This window comes from Gadus morhua, chromosome 16, assembly GCF_902167405.1.
Source record: "Gadus morhua chromosome 16, gadMor3.0, whole genome shotgun sequence".
Taxonomy (NCBI): domain Eukaryota; kingdom Metazoa; phylum Chordata; class Actinopteri; order Gadiformes; family Gadidae; genus Gadus; species Gadus morhua.
In genome coordinates this window covers 15,201,716-15,217,751 of record NC_044063.1, presented here as the reverse complement: position 1 = coordinate 15,217,751, position 16,036 = coordinate 15,201,716, and the positions used below count along the sequence as shown (strand labels likewise).

The following is a 16,036-nucleotide window of genomic DNA, read 5'->3' as shown; positions in this document are numbered from 1 at the left end:
GCAGGTCGCAGGATGACTCGCAGATGTCCAGGCGAAAAATCAGGGAGATAGAAATATAGGGGGACAGAAAGAAAACAAAACCGGTCCTATTTGTCCCACTACCCCACCCCCCTCCTCCCCGTCTCCGGCCCCGGGCACCGGAACGCTCTCAATGTCTTTTCATCTGGGCGCCGGCGCAGCAGCGGGGATGAATAATGCATGGGGATCTGTGTTTGAGATGTGCCATGGACCCACTCCCGCTTTACTCCAGTGTACAGGGAGGTCAATAGTCACCGTTGCCGTGGTGAAGAGGAAGATTATAAGGAAGTGAGGTGCCCGAGCACAGTTTGCCATCTCCCTCCCAGCCCCGTCTACCTTTCTACCTGTATCTCTCCCCACCCCCCTTGTGCTCATCTGCAATCAGTAGAACACTCCTACCCACCCCCCTCCCCTACACGCCTCCTTCACCACACAACCTCCTCCTCTATCTCCTCTTCCCTGAGGTTTCTGGCTTCTCATCTGTCCCACTGGATGGCTCATAGAAGTGTGTGTGTGTGTGTGTGTGTGTGTGTGTGTGTGTGTGTGTGTGTGTGTGTGTGTGTGTGTGTGTGTGTGTGTGTGTGTGTGTGTGTGTGTGTGTGTGTGTGTGTGCGTGCGCGCGCGTAAGCGTGTGTTTGGCGCTAGCGTTTCGGCTGATAGTGGCTTCTGAGCTTCCTCTGGCCAACAGGTCTTTGCCCAGAGAGCGGCTTAGCGGAGTGACCGGGCCAGGAGCCTCCAGCATGTGTTTTGGAGTAGCACGGATCAGCAGGCAGCCAGCACTGCTGCCGCTGCCCTGGAGGGGTGAGTGCTGCCCCGGCGCCAGCCGCTGTGTGGCTGTATGTGTCGGTGGAGCCGGGCTGCATTCTAATCAGGGCGCTCGAGTTGTTTATTTTCTGCTTCCATCTCAACTTTGGCAATCTTTTAAGCCTTTGCTAACCTTTAAGCAGGGCACGAGCATATTGTGTAGAGTAAGAAATGCACTAATGTTTCAAAGAACTGGGTCATCAATCTCAGTCTATTGTCAGACTCTCTTGTTGTGGGTGCTGATATATGCACTTTGCATTATTATGCAGTATTCTCCCTTGATTTACATGAAATTATATATTTTTCATGCATAATATCATCCCTTAATATTTTATGCGTTCAGTGTAAGAATATATTTCTGTACATAAAAGTAGGAAAAGCGGTTGAAAGGTTCTTGTTAATTTCCAAAGCTCCTGAGCTTGAGAAAATAATGAAAAAGATAAATAAGTGTGGTGTTGTGCTCCTTAAATGATTTCTTTATCAGATAGATAAGAAGGTACACATTAACTTCATTAACGCCCTGAGGGAAATCACTTTGTCACGGCAGCAAAAAACCTGTTAATGAATAGAAGTCACAACACTAGCATAAGCAATCAGGAACCAATTATAATGGTTAAAAGAAAGCCCAATAATCGTGGTCAAACAAAAGGTGAGCGGGTTAGGCAAGGATTAAAAATAAACGAATAGCGAAGCTGGAAATACAGCAGTGTTCCACTGCCCCTGGTCAGAAGTTTATAGATAGTTGGGCAGAGGAAGGTGGGGGAGGGGTTACCTTAGTGCAATTGGCTGCTTTAGGCTCCAGGTCGTTGAGTGTGACAAGTTCTCTGAGCAAGCTGCTCTCTTGGTAGCCCCCCTTCACTCCCCGGAGCTTGAAGTAGGCCTGAGGCTTGAAGAGCACCAGCCTGAGGTTGATGGCGAAGCCGGCCATGTCGATGGCGAAGGGTCGGTGGGGGTCGAACACGGTCTTCCAGCCGTAGACCTTTCCCGCGGCGTTGACCTTGGGTGACTCGTAGCGCAGGCCGCCCACAAACGCCACGGGCCAAACGGAGACCTTCCGTGTCGTTCTCATCTATAGGGAGAGTAGGAGAGGAGCAGAGCGAGAGGTTTGTTAGGGATAAGAAATGTGGTGATGTGCGTGCATGGCCCGCTTCATACAAGCATCTTGGATCTCTTTTCAAATTAAAAAAAATTGTAAATCGTTGGGAATTTCAAGGGGACGTTTTTTTTATGTCTTAACGGGCGGGAAAACCTGTGCAAGAGATGTAAACACTCTTTGTGAAAACCGTCTCTGGAGATGTACACTAGGTTTAATCTCTTCTCCCTTTCTACTTGTGCATCGTGCATGGCATTCATCTACGCAATCTCAAGAGGTGCTATGCACATGCTCAGAGCAACACAAAGCCTTTCCTTTCCGATTAGCGATGGTTTCCTATGCTATTGTTGTGAAATATAGCACATTGACCAGGCCACTTCACAGCATTAATCTGACGCACCACTCGGAACTGTGGAAAGTCATTGTTCTTAGCAGCCCTTTAATGAGCCTGGGTCAAAATAATAGTCAATAGTTGAATGTGGAGAATGTGCAGAAACCGGCCAATTAGGGCAAGTGGCTTTGATACTGCTCGCCAGGGAAGGATTCCTGGGACGTTATATAGGCACTCCTGTCGTCTTAGTCTGTGGCTTTGTCCTTTAATCTTCTCACATCCAGCCCTTCCCTGATGCTGTATCACTCCATCCTCCCCTTGTGTCTGTCTCTCCAGTCAGCAAGAGTCGGCTCAATCAGTAAAGGGAAGGCTTTTTTATAATGAGGGGAGAAGGAGCTCTGTAAACAAGGGCATTTAATCAAACTCGATGTGCCAGAAATAATGATGCTCGTGTGTGTGTGTGTGTGTGTGTGTGTGTGTGTGTGTGTGTGTGTGTGTGTGTGTGTGTGTGTGTGTGTGTGTGTGTGTGTGTGTGTGTGTGTGTGTGTGTGTGTGTGTGCCCGCCTGTATGTGCGTACACGCTTATGATTTTCAGCAAGTTTCTCTTACATTGGTGTGCTGGGTTAGCCTGTGCCCCATGCATAAGTGTAAAAAACATTATTGTTGTATCCGGGGAGCGGTCAACTCTGTAGATCAAAGAGCAGCAGAGTTTGAACACTGTGTAGCGACCTCATAGCTTATGAGAATACATTGATTTGAGATTTAGAGAATGGGAATGTTGCCAGATTTGTCCGGAGACTGCAATTTAACAAGCTTTGGGTGTTAGGTTGGAAGGATGGTGAAGTGCGTGCGATTTGCAATCCTGTGTGCCTGCGCTACCATTGGTACCGCTCACTCTTAATTTGCCCCTCAGTGACTCAGACCAATAACACTTCCATCACCTCTCAGCAAGCTCACATCTGCTCTGCCTGCAATCAGGATGCAGGGAGGACCAGAGACCCCTGAGCTGACTGCTTCACACAGTGTGGGAATCAGCGGTGCTCCGGAACACCTCCACACTGCATGATTGAAACCAAACCAGGTACCTTTTTAGCTAGTTATTTAAAGATTCAGTCTTACTTTGCATGAATCGAGAGCAGCGTCAGGATTAAGCTGTAGCTTTATTGTTACTATTTTAGAATTGTACCGTGTGTGACTTTTTTTTGTCTTTACCACCTTTGATGGAAATATCAGTAAAGCAGTAATATTTTGACAACCATGGGAAGAAAGTTATACTCGTCCCAATTTCCTCATTGAAGTGTCGGTATCAAGTTTTCTCAGGTCTCAGTGGCTTTCGTTGTGTTTTTGTGCATATGCTTTTGGGAAAAAAAGGCCCTACACTCAGTACAGCACAGTAGAGCACAAGCTAGCACATTCTCTGCAATGTAGCTCACTTACTTAGAGATTCTGTTTGTGTTTTCCCATATTGCCATATGCATGTGTAAGCTCTTCGCGTACAAGAAGTGAGTTGTGGGAGCAAGGGGACCTACTGAGATAATATAGCGTGATCCTGCCATGCTAGTCAAGACAAAAGTGACAGGAAGCCAGTGTAATTAATTGGTGCTATAGGTGCTCACACACTGCCCCAATAAACACCAACTATAGAATGATGGCTGAAGTTGGCCAACGGTGAATCAACGAAGTTCGGCTGACCACAGCCAATAACCCCCTACTGGTTGGGCCCATTGGACCGTTTGTTGGCATTGGGCAGTGTCAATAAGGGGTGTTTTGGAAAACCTAAGCAGAATTAATTTCAAGTAATAAATCAAGAACCGTGGCTGCCTTTTGAATGAATGGCTCTGAGCCAGTCTGGGCATCAAAGTTTTAAGAAGACTTGGTCGGATGATCAAAGCATACAGAAGCATACTTCACCTCCTTAGTGCAACACAAACAAGAACCTTTGCTAACCTTTCTTTCAACCTCTGTTACTTAATGTAGGTTATTGTTCTCATTATTGTTAAGAACTAGAATCGTATTGTTTTTACAGAATCAAACCAGATTACACTAATGTTATGTTGCTGTATTTATTTGCTTGCTTCAAATGGGGCATTATTTTGGTGTCCCTGCCTGCGCTGTGATTTGTGCTTTGGCCTTGAATTCTTCTTTTTATTCAATTTGCTGCTTTGTTGCAGCTTGTATAGTACAGCCTGAACATTCAAATTGAATATGTTGGGAGGACAATTATTTGAAGAATATATATCGCCCTTGTATTGGAGTTGTCGCACCACGTTATTGTGGCATTTGCTTTTATTGTTGCAGGTTCCCATTCTTCAAGGGGGCCGTCAAAGCTCCAGCCCCCTTCCCCTTACCCCTTGTTTTGAAGGGGTAAGGGGAAGGGGTAAGGGGTAGAAATGGGATTGGGCCTAAGTATGCTTTGGGGTTCTAGGAAACTGAGACGACTCACATTAAACTCTAATTTTCCATGCAGTGCTTCAAAGTGATGCAACCCAACTTCAGTCAATACATCTTTCATCAATTATTAAATTATTTTTCAGCATCTAGTGTTTCTGAAAACTTTAGGAGCAAAGCTGAGTATTATGTCTTTTTTTAGATGAGAAAGAATGCATTCTCTCGGTTTTAGCTTTGAGAAAGCAGTTCTGAATGATAGAATTGGCCTGGCTGGCAACGAGGAAATGCGCTTGTAAGTAATTAGCTTTCTTTTCTTGTATTTCTCAAATTAAGTGGCAACCCAAAATAGTACAACATAGTGATACCCCGCTGAAAACAGAAACAAATGAGGTGTACAGGAAAAACAACAAACAAAACAAATCAAATCACGGCTAGACCCCTTTTCTCAGCACAGGGATTAGTCTTTATTGCTGTCTTGGACTGTTTCTAGTCCTCCAATTGAACACACACACGCCGTTAAGACTCTGCAGGTGATTCCAATTGCAGTAGTGCGACTCTGGTCTTCAACCCACTGAAGCGTGCGCATGTAACGCCTTAAGTAATTTCCCCCTGACCAGCTCCCGCTTTCAGCCAGCCCTCCATCCAAGTTCGGATCTGGGATGTATGCTTTCAGCCCAGACAATGGAACTGTGTCCATCTCCACTGTGTCACTCACCAACACCCCCACGTCTCAACCGGCCTGCTTTCCGCCTTCAAATGAATTGCTTCTTGTTATATTACGTGACAAGGGTTCTAAATCCAGACCTCACTCATGCGTGGTTCCTTGATAGTGGGTGCTTCATCCGGGCTTCACAGGGATACACAGATCGAATTGTCTAAACGTTTTCAGGAAATTCTTACACTACTTCAGAAATAACATTTTTGAGAGTGGTCAAAAACGAGACCACGTAGAATTTTGTTCTATGGGTCGGTGCAGTTATCCTTTTGAAACAGTAACAGCCTGTAAACTGTAACATTCAGATGTCTTTGTCTCTGTCAATGGTGAGAATAAAAGTACTTTGCATTGGTGCCCGATACATCAAAATGTACCGTATACTCAGCTTCGGGCTGATCAGAAGTCCGGATGCAGCCCGACAATGACTGATCACTCATCATCGCTGGTCATCACTCACCTCCTCGAAGAGCTCCAGGCTGTACGTATTGTCGTCGTCCGCAAAGTAGACGATTCCCGGCTGGCTGCTGTTGGCGTTGAAGGTCTCCCTCAGCCAGCGTAGGGCCAGGTTCCTCTGCATGGTTCCCCGGGGTATCCGGGGGTCCCGCGTGTCCCCCCGTAGCTTATAGTTCCTGGGGGTCTCCACGTTGAGGTGGGTGTAGTTGAGCCCCGTGTCTCTGAGCAGCCGCGTGACCAGGGGGGTCCGCCGCTGGGAGTCCTCCACCAGGATCCAGTGGAGGTTGGCCACGTGCAGGAAGGTGTTGGCCAGCCGCGTCAGCTCCGCCTTCTGCACCGGCCGGCTGTAGGTGGGCGTGATGATGTGGATGGTGGGCAGCACGTCGGACCAGGGCGGGGGCCGCGTGTACACGTACTCCGTCCTCACCACCTCAATGATGTCCTTGTCCGACGCGCAGTACTCCTTGGAGTCCTGTGCCTGCCCACCGGACTCCTTCTTTCCCTCGCCGCCATCATCTGTGGATGGGGGGTAAGGGGCAGGGGGTGGGGTTTTGGGGGCGGGTGGGAGAACACGTGTAAGGTGTTAGCTAACCCCTGGGCTGCCCGCTCTGTGTATCGGAACCCAATGGGGTAAAGTGTACCTGAGAGTCGGTGGCGTTGGACTGCAAGCCTCTCTGGTAAGATATAGATCTCTTTTACTAGGTGGTGACAGGCTGCAAAAAGTGAAAGCAGTCACTGAGAGAGGATATAACACAGCTTGATGGACAGTGATGCAGGGGGCCAGGGGCATTGGGAGGGCAAGAGCACTGCTGAGTCTAGAAACTCCACTGAGAATATGAAAAAAGAAAAAGGAGGTAGCAGTGATAGGGCAACATGCATAGTTGAAGGTATCAAGTGATTATTTGATACTTTCCCTTTGCCCTGCTGCATTAAAAGGTGTTTGAAATATTCATTACGCTGACACAATATGGACGATAAAAAACCAACCATGATACATGCAGGGAATTGGGTTCAAATAAGACTGTGGTGAATAAAAGCCAATACACGGCCCATCTTTAGAGATCCCTAATAAGCACAGTTTTGCTTTATCAATGTCTAGCGTGCTTGCTTGGCTAGGAAAACTCCCCCAAATGGAATCTGCAACGTGAAGGCAGTGAGACACGGTGGCTTTACCGCAGTGCTAAAGGGCATGATGGGGCAGCCTCATAGCACGGGTTATGATGAATAGAATCTAATTACGAAATCATTAGGATCATTCATATATTTCATCAATGTGCCACGGCTCATGGGGGCAATCTTTATCACTGTTTTGGCCTAGCTCCATTTTCACACCTCAAACATAAAGAGGATTATTTTTTTGCCTCTATTTGCGCCACACAGATTAACACAATCTGCTGATGACCAGATGTTGCACGTTGCCTGCCAGTGACCCCCCCCCCCCCCCCCCCCCCCCCCCCCCATCCCCTGCCAAAAACCTTGAGGTACTCGTCAAAGATCAAACAAAGGATAGCCTGTGGACAAGGCTGGGCCAAATCTGCGTGCCACATAGTTATTTGTTGTCTTAATTAGGATTTTATTTAATGTGGTTGATTTAAGGCTTTTTCCTCAAGGACAATGCGAGAGACTGTGCAGCTCACGTATGCATACAGCCGGACTGCTCCTCGCATAATACTTTGTAGGCTAGCGTAGAGCTGAGGGGAAGGAGCGGTATTGATTTTATGTCAGTCTAATTTGGTTTTTGGTCACCGTGCAGTGTACTTGACATTTCACACTGCTGGTTTGTGGTCTCTTGTGGGAAAATAAATTAGAGCTCTCATGTGAGCTTTGTGTAGTTAGTTATTTACCGTGTATAATTCATTGTTAATGGGGTAACATACAATAAACATTTAGCTTTTGCTCAATAGTGCAGATTTTGTATGGGATCTATATCTGGCTTTCAAATGCCTATACTGAAAGCATTTTTGAATGTTACTTGTGCATTATAAGGAATGTGAAAGAATAAAATGTGAAGGAACGATATATAATGGAATGGAACCAAATGTGATTATATACCTGAAGGAATTCAGAATTATTTTCAAATTATAGTATGTACAAATTTGAATCTTGCATTTTGTGTATATATATCTATATATATAGATATATATATATATATATATATATATATATATATATATATATATATACACACAACATACACAACGACCAATAGCAAAACATTTTTCCCCTGCTCATCATTGTGGTCCGTAGCAACGCTGCAAACGTCAGACATGCACCTATTATGGGCTACTGATTCCTGTGACGTTACAGCCCAGCACAGACTAGGCACTCCATTGGTCGCTCAACAGACTAAATCCTGACAATAGCCATTGACGATAACACGTGCGCAAAAGTAGGTTTGTTTGTTACACTCATTTTCAGTAAACACTACAAAATTAATCAATAAATAAATGTGAAAATGGGACATACTCTTGACATAATGAACATATCTGGCATGTTTTGGTGTGCTTTTAGGCAACAATGGTCACCTACAGCACCCGAGGTGAGAATGTAGCTGCTCGTTGTAAAGCAATGCCCTGGGAGCCAGAGGAAAACACTGGCTTCTGGTTATTTCATGTGGGATGTCGACAGTAAGAAAAACAAGGAATTCCCCAACCTTGTCCCAATTTTTGTTTTCTGTAATGTTTTATCTCAATCAGGTTGTTCACCAATATCAATAATTATTAGAGGCACTTTTGTTTCTTTCGCTTTTACAATGGGCCTATTTAAAATATATAACAAAAAACACAATGCTGTATGTATCAACAGATACCTAACAAGCATCGATTTTTGAGAATAGCCATTGTTGGCATGTCATGTGGCTCTATCTCTCCAATGTGTAATGAACCTGGTGGAATGCAGGACGGAGGAATTTGCATACCCTTGCGGATGGCAAGGAGTGGCGCGATAGCACTTTGGTGCCAAACGGTGATGAGCAGAGTCCAGGGTAACACAATCAACACGATGGCAAGAATATCTCTTCTTTTCGGCATCTCCAGGATTGGTTATGTGGCTCGGCATTACCTGTGCAGGAAGGACAGAGAGGGGAAGGGGAATTAGGATAATTGATTCAGGAATTGTGCCAACATCAAAGGGAAATTGTAGAACCGTCTTTCTTCTTTTGATGTTTGAAATTACACTCTTCCTCTTCTCTAAATTCTGCTCCTTTTTTTATGATTGCCATACTCTGGGCATCTTCAGAAGATATTTTCACTTTTCTAATATATTTGATTAATGAACTTAAATAAATGCAGGCATAAATTGGCTACTTGAAAAACACATACTAAAGCATTTCTAATCAATGTGCCCAAGAAACATTGGCTCTTCAAATACGCTGCAGTATTGATTATCGGCATGGCGTTTCTGATGGAGCAGGGCCCTTTCGCATCAGTGATCCCTTAACGAAAGAAAGTGGTAGTAACTTAATTCTAACATAATTGCGCCAATTATAGTTTATAGTTCCGTCTTCATTCCCCCGTTCCCTCGGAAAGCTGCCAGGCAAAGGGGGGCCTCATTTCAAAGTGAATGTGCCTGATGCAACTATAAGCCACACACATGCTCTCCACTGGTAACCAAATTGGTCTTGGTTTTTTTATTACCCTTTTTTGTTCAAAATGAACACATGAAGAGGGTGATCTTCTTGTAAAACATGTCATAGACTGCTGCATCTTCAATATCTTTTCATCTTTGGTTATTATATGAATATGTGACATAAACACTTCTTAATGTAACTATAAGATGATATGTTAAGAAGGGGTTGGGATTGCTTTGGGACACAGCCCAGTACTTTGCTTTAAAATGTAGAAATCATTAATGGTTTGATTGAGTAAAATTTATATATTTCCTTTATTTTTGTACAAACACATGTAAAATATTATATCTGATAAAATATGGTTATTATTACCCTGTTTCGTGATGGAAACCTTGTTAAACCTGTTTGGCATACTGTTCATCCTTGTAGAAATAATAAGTAATTCAGAAAGAACCACAGACACGGTGACAGTAAGCTCCAGACCCTTACCCACAGTTAGAACTGGATCATGACACCATTGGTGTAGCGTTGCCGGGGAAGCCAAACGGCATAATGGATGAGCAGTGAAGGGGCGGGATCCTCCATGACATGTCAGCCAATAATTTCATTGATACACCTTTTTTCTGCCTTGTCCATCTCAGGCAGACAGGAGGGCACAACTGTGATCTAATAAAAGGATGAGATCAAAGTGGTTTGTCAATTCCAGATTTTGTTATTTTTCACAATTCCTTCCTCTTAACTCTCTCCTTCCTTCCATGACTGAATCACATGGCTAGACTATGGAACATTGTCATTCCATATTTAACATCAACGGACTCATTATAATTCACTAACAGTAAATGCATTCCACCACAACGATCCTGTAACGGAACTCGAATGCGTTCATGTGCCAGAGAAATGTTCTCTGTTCAAACCGCAGCCTTCTGTTGCAACCGCGCATACCAATTTAGCTTTGGTCCTGTTTTAATAATTGGAACGGTTAATATACTGAATACATAGCTACGTTAATTAGCGCACACAGAGAGCTACCTCCTATTGGCTTTGTGTCAGGAGCTACTGTGTGCGGCAGCAGGACGTGCTGCTATTTTTATTTGTTTTAACGACGTAATACGGAGGAAGGGAAAAAGCGTTAGTCACCACCACGCTGTCTCTGGTGCCAGGGGCGGTGACAAAATAAACACTGTGAACACACGCACAGCCCCATGTCCCCATTCAAACACATCTGAGGAAACATTGGTGCTATAGTGCACCCACGATAATATGACACTCAGGAAGCCCATTCCCCTACTGCTCACTTAGATCCCCCTGGGCAGCCGCTGAGGGTATTTTTAGATGCTTCCTGTCGGTTGATCAGGTGAACAAGATATTTTTGATGCTTGCGAAAAAAAAATGAGGAAAAAGAGAAGAGGGCCATTGTCTGAATTTTATTTTATTTCGTCTACATTTTTCCCTTCTCTCCATTAATTGAGGAGTGCTGTAATATGGAAAAAAAATGAAAAAAAGCTAATTACCCATGACCCAGTAATGCCATAGGGAGAGACGGGTTTCTTTTGATGTGCACAAGATTTGAAAACAATCCTCTTGCCGGATTGCCTTGAGCTGTCATCAGATCTCCTAGGCATATGATCACGTCGGAGGGTGCTTCTGAGTGCGGGAGAATGAATGGGCTTGAAATTGGAGCAAAAGATGAATATCACCATGTTCCTTTACACAAATCAGTAGATGACAGTAACATGCCCTGCAATAAGAAAGGAGGTATTGCTGTAGTATCTGGGCAAGCTTAACACTGATGGCACAATAGAAAAGGTTTCTTTATAGCTTGCCTGCTTCTGCTGGTTTGAAAATGGAACTCAACAGACATAATCTAGTGCAGAAGGCAATTTAGTGATACAAGAACAAAACATAAGATATTAGACTGTCCACTCTTTAGAGCCACCAGTGAAGTCACTCCACAATACTTGGTTTAAAGGAAATAACGTGTGTGTGTGTGTGTGTGTGTGGTTGTGGATCTGCTCACTGGTGAGGCAACACTCCTCACACCACCGTTAAATGCGCACAATCAAATTTGGCTGCAGCCATCGTGACCGTATATTTTTTCCAATTAACACCCAAACAAACCGGAGCTGGGATAGAGCTACCCGCGCCACCTAGCCGGCTTCACACATGGCAGAGTACCCAGATGGCCTTGGTGAGTGTTGCAGCCGAAGCACCTGAACTCTCCTGCGTGAGAGAGTGAGCGAGAGAGAATCCTGTGCCACACACTGCGTAGAGCTGATGGCCCACGGCGAGCCACGACTGTGTTGTGCGTCAACACTGGTTAACCAGCTGTAAAGAGCAGCGCACCTGCTGCTCATTAATGCGTCGGCGCAGCGGCAAAGCCATCTGTAAAAAGTTGCTGCATGATTGTTTTTTTTGGTTTTAATGTCTTTTGGGAAGTAATATCATTGAAACAGAGACTTTAGACAGGTTGACATATTTGTCAAAGACATTCGCTTAACCTTGCAGCATAGAACGAGGATCGGAATAGCAAATGAATTTTCAGTTAGTGCTCCCGTTTCCTTCCACAATATCACCTAACTGTGAAACGTTTGTTAGAAACGTTGTAGGGAATCTCAATCAACCAAAACAAGAGAAGATTATTGAGAAAAAGTATTGCATGTATCCAAAAGATATCAGCCGTGTACAACCGCTCTACTCATGTACAATAAAGCCATTTATGTAGTAATTGCACAGTGCATCATTTTGCAACGCGGCAATGATGTCTGCAATATGCAACGCTCCCCTTTATCCCTTTTTTCTAACGTATCTCTCTCTCTCTCCCGTGCTCTCTAGCTCTCTGTCTCTCGGTCTCCCTCTTCTCTGCAGAGCCTTCAAAGGCATACAGACGAGGTGGGTGGCGGGGGGGGGGGGGGGGGGGCGGTAAAGTTACCAGTTTTTTTTAATCGGGTCTGCCTCTAATGCTTTGCACTCCCTGGGCTCCCAGCTCCTGTTTCGCTGGGACCAATAATGACACTATCTCCTCCATGCTTGCTTCTCCATGGCCTCATTTTCGAGGCTCCATCCTCCGCTCAAGGGGGGAATAGGGGCCCCTCTGGAGACATTCTGGCCCCGGTCTGTCCAATCATTCAAACGGCTAGATTAATTTATTGGTCTCACACTGGAGCACGCCAAAATACTGAGCGCTGGTTACCGCCAGGGCAACGATGGATCAGTATTGATGTCTATCTTATTGAGGTCTTCATGCGGGTGTCAGACAGAAATAGATCATATTAGGTTTAGTTCACATTTGACAGAGATAATAGTGTTGAGGTGTTGAAGAGGTCCGAATGCCGAGGCGGAGTGTGTCTTTTGACTACTCATAACTAATGAAGATTTACCCATAATAAAACCATACGCTGCCATCGTTGCAAGTTAGTATATATTGTGACAACGGTCCACTGATATTTGAGAAACGTTAATAATTGTTTTGCAATTATAATATCCAAGAGTCTTCTTTTTCAATCAAAGCCAGTAAATGTCTCTAAAAGGTACTTCATATGCAGAAAAGTCCTCTTCCACAGAGCATAATATCGTCTGTAAACAATTATGTGCTTCTAGTTCTGAAATAGGATCACATTTTTGCATTGATCATGTGTCAACGCAAACCAGCCTATTAATAACATTAACTATGTCTGTATAGTCGTAAGGAGTGCAAGTGAAAAATAACCCCCTGTTTCCAGCTCGTATTACAACAATGCAATTTATTTTGACATATTATGTGGGTTAGAGGAAGGAGGGGGGAGGTGTTATTCCCATGGTTATGACCCATGCCAATTGGGCATCATTGTGTAATGAGCATTTATAATGAGCGCTGTTATGTTGAAATGCGCCGCACACCGTTGCATTATATAATTTTTATAGTAAGTGTCAGAACATATCCTTCAATTTATTTAATCTGCCAATTTATTAAACTTCATCCATTAAAGACCCTTGACTTTGAAATGGCAGAGAAGCTGGAAATATACGGGCTGCACACACCATTTATCTCATTATTACAGTGGGTGGGCTAGTTCGGGGCATGGGTGCTCCAAACACAGCCCGCGTCACATGAGGCTTTCACTCAGACTTATTATGCCAGAGCGTGAGGTCAAAAGTGACGACCGGTGACCCTATATTCTTTAGATAATGAGCGGAGATTAGGGACTAACACTCTTCTGGACCTTTCTGTTGGCCTATTTCTATCATGCCGGGCTGACTTGCTAGCCAGCTCCACTGAGTTTAGAGTTCTCCTAATGAGGGCAAAAGCTGCAATTTTTCTGTTTCTGTATTTTTCTTTTGGTTGCGTCTAACCTAAAAGTCCCCCAATTATTTGGCCCCGTGGAGGAAGAACACTTCCTTATGAATCTGATCATTGCTTATTAGACATACGGGATCTGGGAAGAAATGTAGGGCTTCTAGTTTAGCCTGAGAGATTTTCTGTAAATAAGCATGACAACTGAGTAGCATACTAATTTGTGGGTGTCTGACGGAATACTTAGATCAAGACATATAAATTGGGCATGCGTTGAAAAGTCAAACATAGCACATAACAATAGCTGAATTAACTGCTAATTTGTTCTGGACTGGACGTGGTGTTTACTTAATTACATAATTATAATTATAATCGTTCAGCGCGTTGTATGTGTTATTCATATTGATGACATGATGTCATTAGCCTTCAACCTACCAGCCAGAAAAAAAACATGAACAAATTTGTGGTAGAGTTTCATCTAATAGCTTTTGTAATTAACCACTACCTTATCATTTGTCATTCACTGCCTGTACACGTGAAAGCTTCCTTTATGTAATGCAATACATTAACAAGACCAATAATAATGTGATTTTGCATTTGGTCCTACGTGTAAAAAAATATTTTCACATTTCATTTACTATAACTAACTAACTAATAACTTTTGTTAACCAGAATTGAATTGTCCTATTTTGTAAGTATGCATGTGTAAAAACTCACTATGCTGCACAAATGGTATGCCAAGAATGTCCCTATGACATTTAGAAGCACGATCCCAATAATGGGACACTTATTATGCAGGCCCTGCGACGATATGGAGAGTCAATAATAGATCCCAATTCATCAAAAAGAAATGAAAAATGAAAAATTGACATCACTCATCTCATCTTCCAGGTCCTCTCCAATGACTCTCAGGTCGGGTCTCCTGAAGGTTAGGAATGTAAGACACGAAACTATACACTGTGACGTTGCATTTATTTATTTGTTTTTCTAAAAAGAGCTCGGGGGTACTGTAAGATGACACACCCGGAACATTGTTGACACAGCGACTGTGCATCTGCTGATGCCAGGCTCGCAGCCCGTGCGCTCTGACTTTGAAGAGGGGAGCGTGGGGGGGAGCACAGTGGTGACTTTGAAACTAAATCTTTCTGCAGACAACACCACACGCAGGGGGGTGGCATCGGGGGAGTGCCAGGCGTGGGCCCGACTGAGGGCGCCCGCGCTTCAATGACCCTGGCAATGTGCACGCGTCAGCGCCACACGCCCAATGCGTGTGCTCCCACTACAACACGGTTTAAAGCAGATGTAAAGTGCAGCGCAGTGCTCTTTCAGCTCCATGCCCAGCAGTGGTTTCGATTGCATTTTCATGAATAAGTGCTTAAAAAGATGCTGTTATGCTAATGATTGATGATGATGAAATGCTATCAGTTCCCATGCCCTCGCAGTGGTGAGGCTGGTTTCAACAGGGAGTGTCACACTTAAAAAACAAACTCTGCCACAGATCGGAACGTCAGGGGACGCCACAAATGACTTAAGTGGTCTACTGTCAACTTGGTAATTGTGTTCAAATCTGGGCTTTAACGTTGCTTCATTAATGTTAGCCTTTATGGTACGCCAGAGTACACAGTAGCGTTGTAAGTAGGCCTTAGAAGTCAGCTGTCTTTGCTGTATATGAGTCAAGAAAGGGATTAAACAAAATGGTTTAAGTCAATTAAATGCCATTTGTTGTGTGACAAACTCTGATGCTATATAGCCATACTCAAGAATAATTCCAAACAAGTTTATTGGAATTATTTCCATTCAGCTTGACACAGGGACCATATACTGTATGTAGAGTGTGAGGTGGAAAGCAATTAGCCCCTGAGGTTGAGTGCGCCCCATTTTAACGTGTGTTGAACACACACACACACACACACACACACACACACACACACACACACACACACACACACACACACACACACACACACACACACACACACACACACACACACACACACACACAGTCTATGACAACTCTATGTCTTTCTTTCGCAGTGTGCTAAACATTAAACATGGGTAAGAATTTCCTGTATCGTACAAACCAAAGTCTGAAGACTTGTGCTGCTGTGGGAAGGGGGTTGATGGAAGAGGCTCTGTCCAGTGTTTATAATGAGCTCCCTGGGGGGACGCCATTTTACATGAGGGAATGGCTCCAATCAAGCAATCCAGATGTGAATGGCCAGGAGGAAGCAGAGCTTCAACAAAGTTAGAGGGGGAGATTATTGATGGTAGGGGTCGGGCTGGAGCAGAGAGAGTCAAACCTCCTGTGCTGTCAGCGCTGTTCCGCAAGCCACCACTCGGTTCAGTCCCTGTTTGATTGTTGCCTTACTGTAAGAAACACGGCTCACAACCCACCC

The 16,036-nt window shown here is 44.3% G+C and overlaps 1 protein-coding gene across 4 annotated transcripts in view; it reads right to left on the bottom strand.

The window, feature by feature from the left end:
* b3gat1a (beta-1,3-glucuronyltransferase 1 (glucuronosyltransferase P) a) overlaps positions 1-16,036 on the bottom strand; it is a 61,610-nt gene that overhangs the window by 4,431 nt on the left and 41,143 nt on the right. Inside the window, exons 3-7 of one of the 4 annotated variants that reach the window (XM_030381332.1) lie at positions 9,860-10,036; positions 8,720-8,862; positions 6,444-6,515; positions 5,807-6,318; positions 1,595-1,891 (exon numbers count right to left, since the gene is read on the bottom strand). In XM_030381332.1, the coding sequence (XP_030237192.1) occupies positions 1,595-1,891; positions 5,807-6,318; positions 6,444-6,515; positions 8,720-8,831 (993 nt within the window). In that variant the 5' untranslated portion in view covers positions 8,832-8,862; positions 9,860-10,036. The remainder of the gene's footprint in view (positions 1-1,594; positions 1,892-5,806; positions 6,319-6,443; positions 6,516-8,719; positions 8,863-9,859; positions 10,037-16,036) is intronic. The other 3 variants (XM_030381333.1, XM_030381335.1, XM_030381334.1) reach the window with 3 other exon arrangements.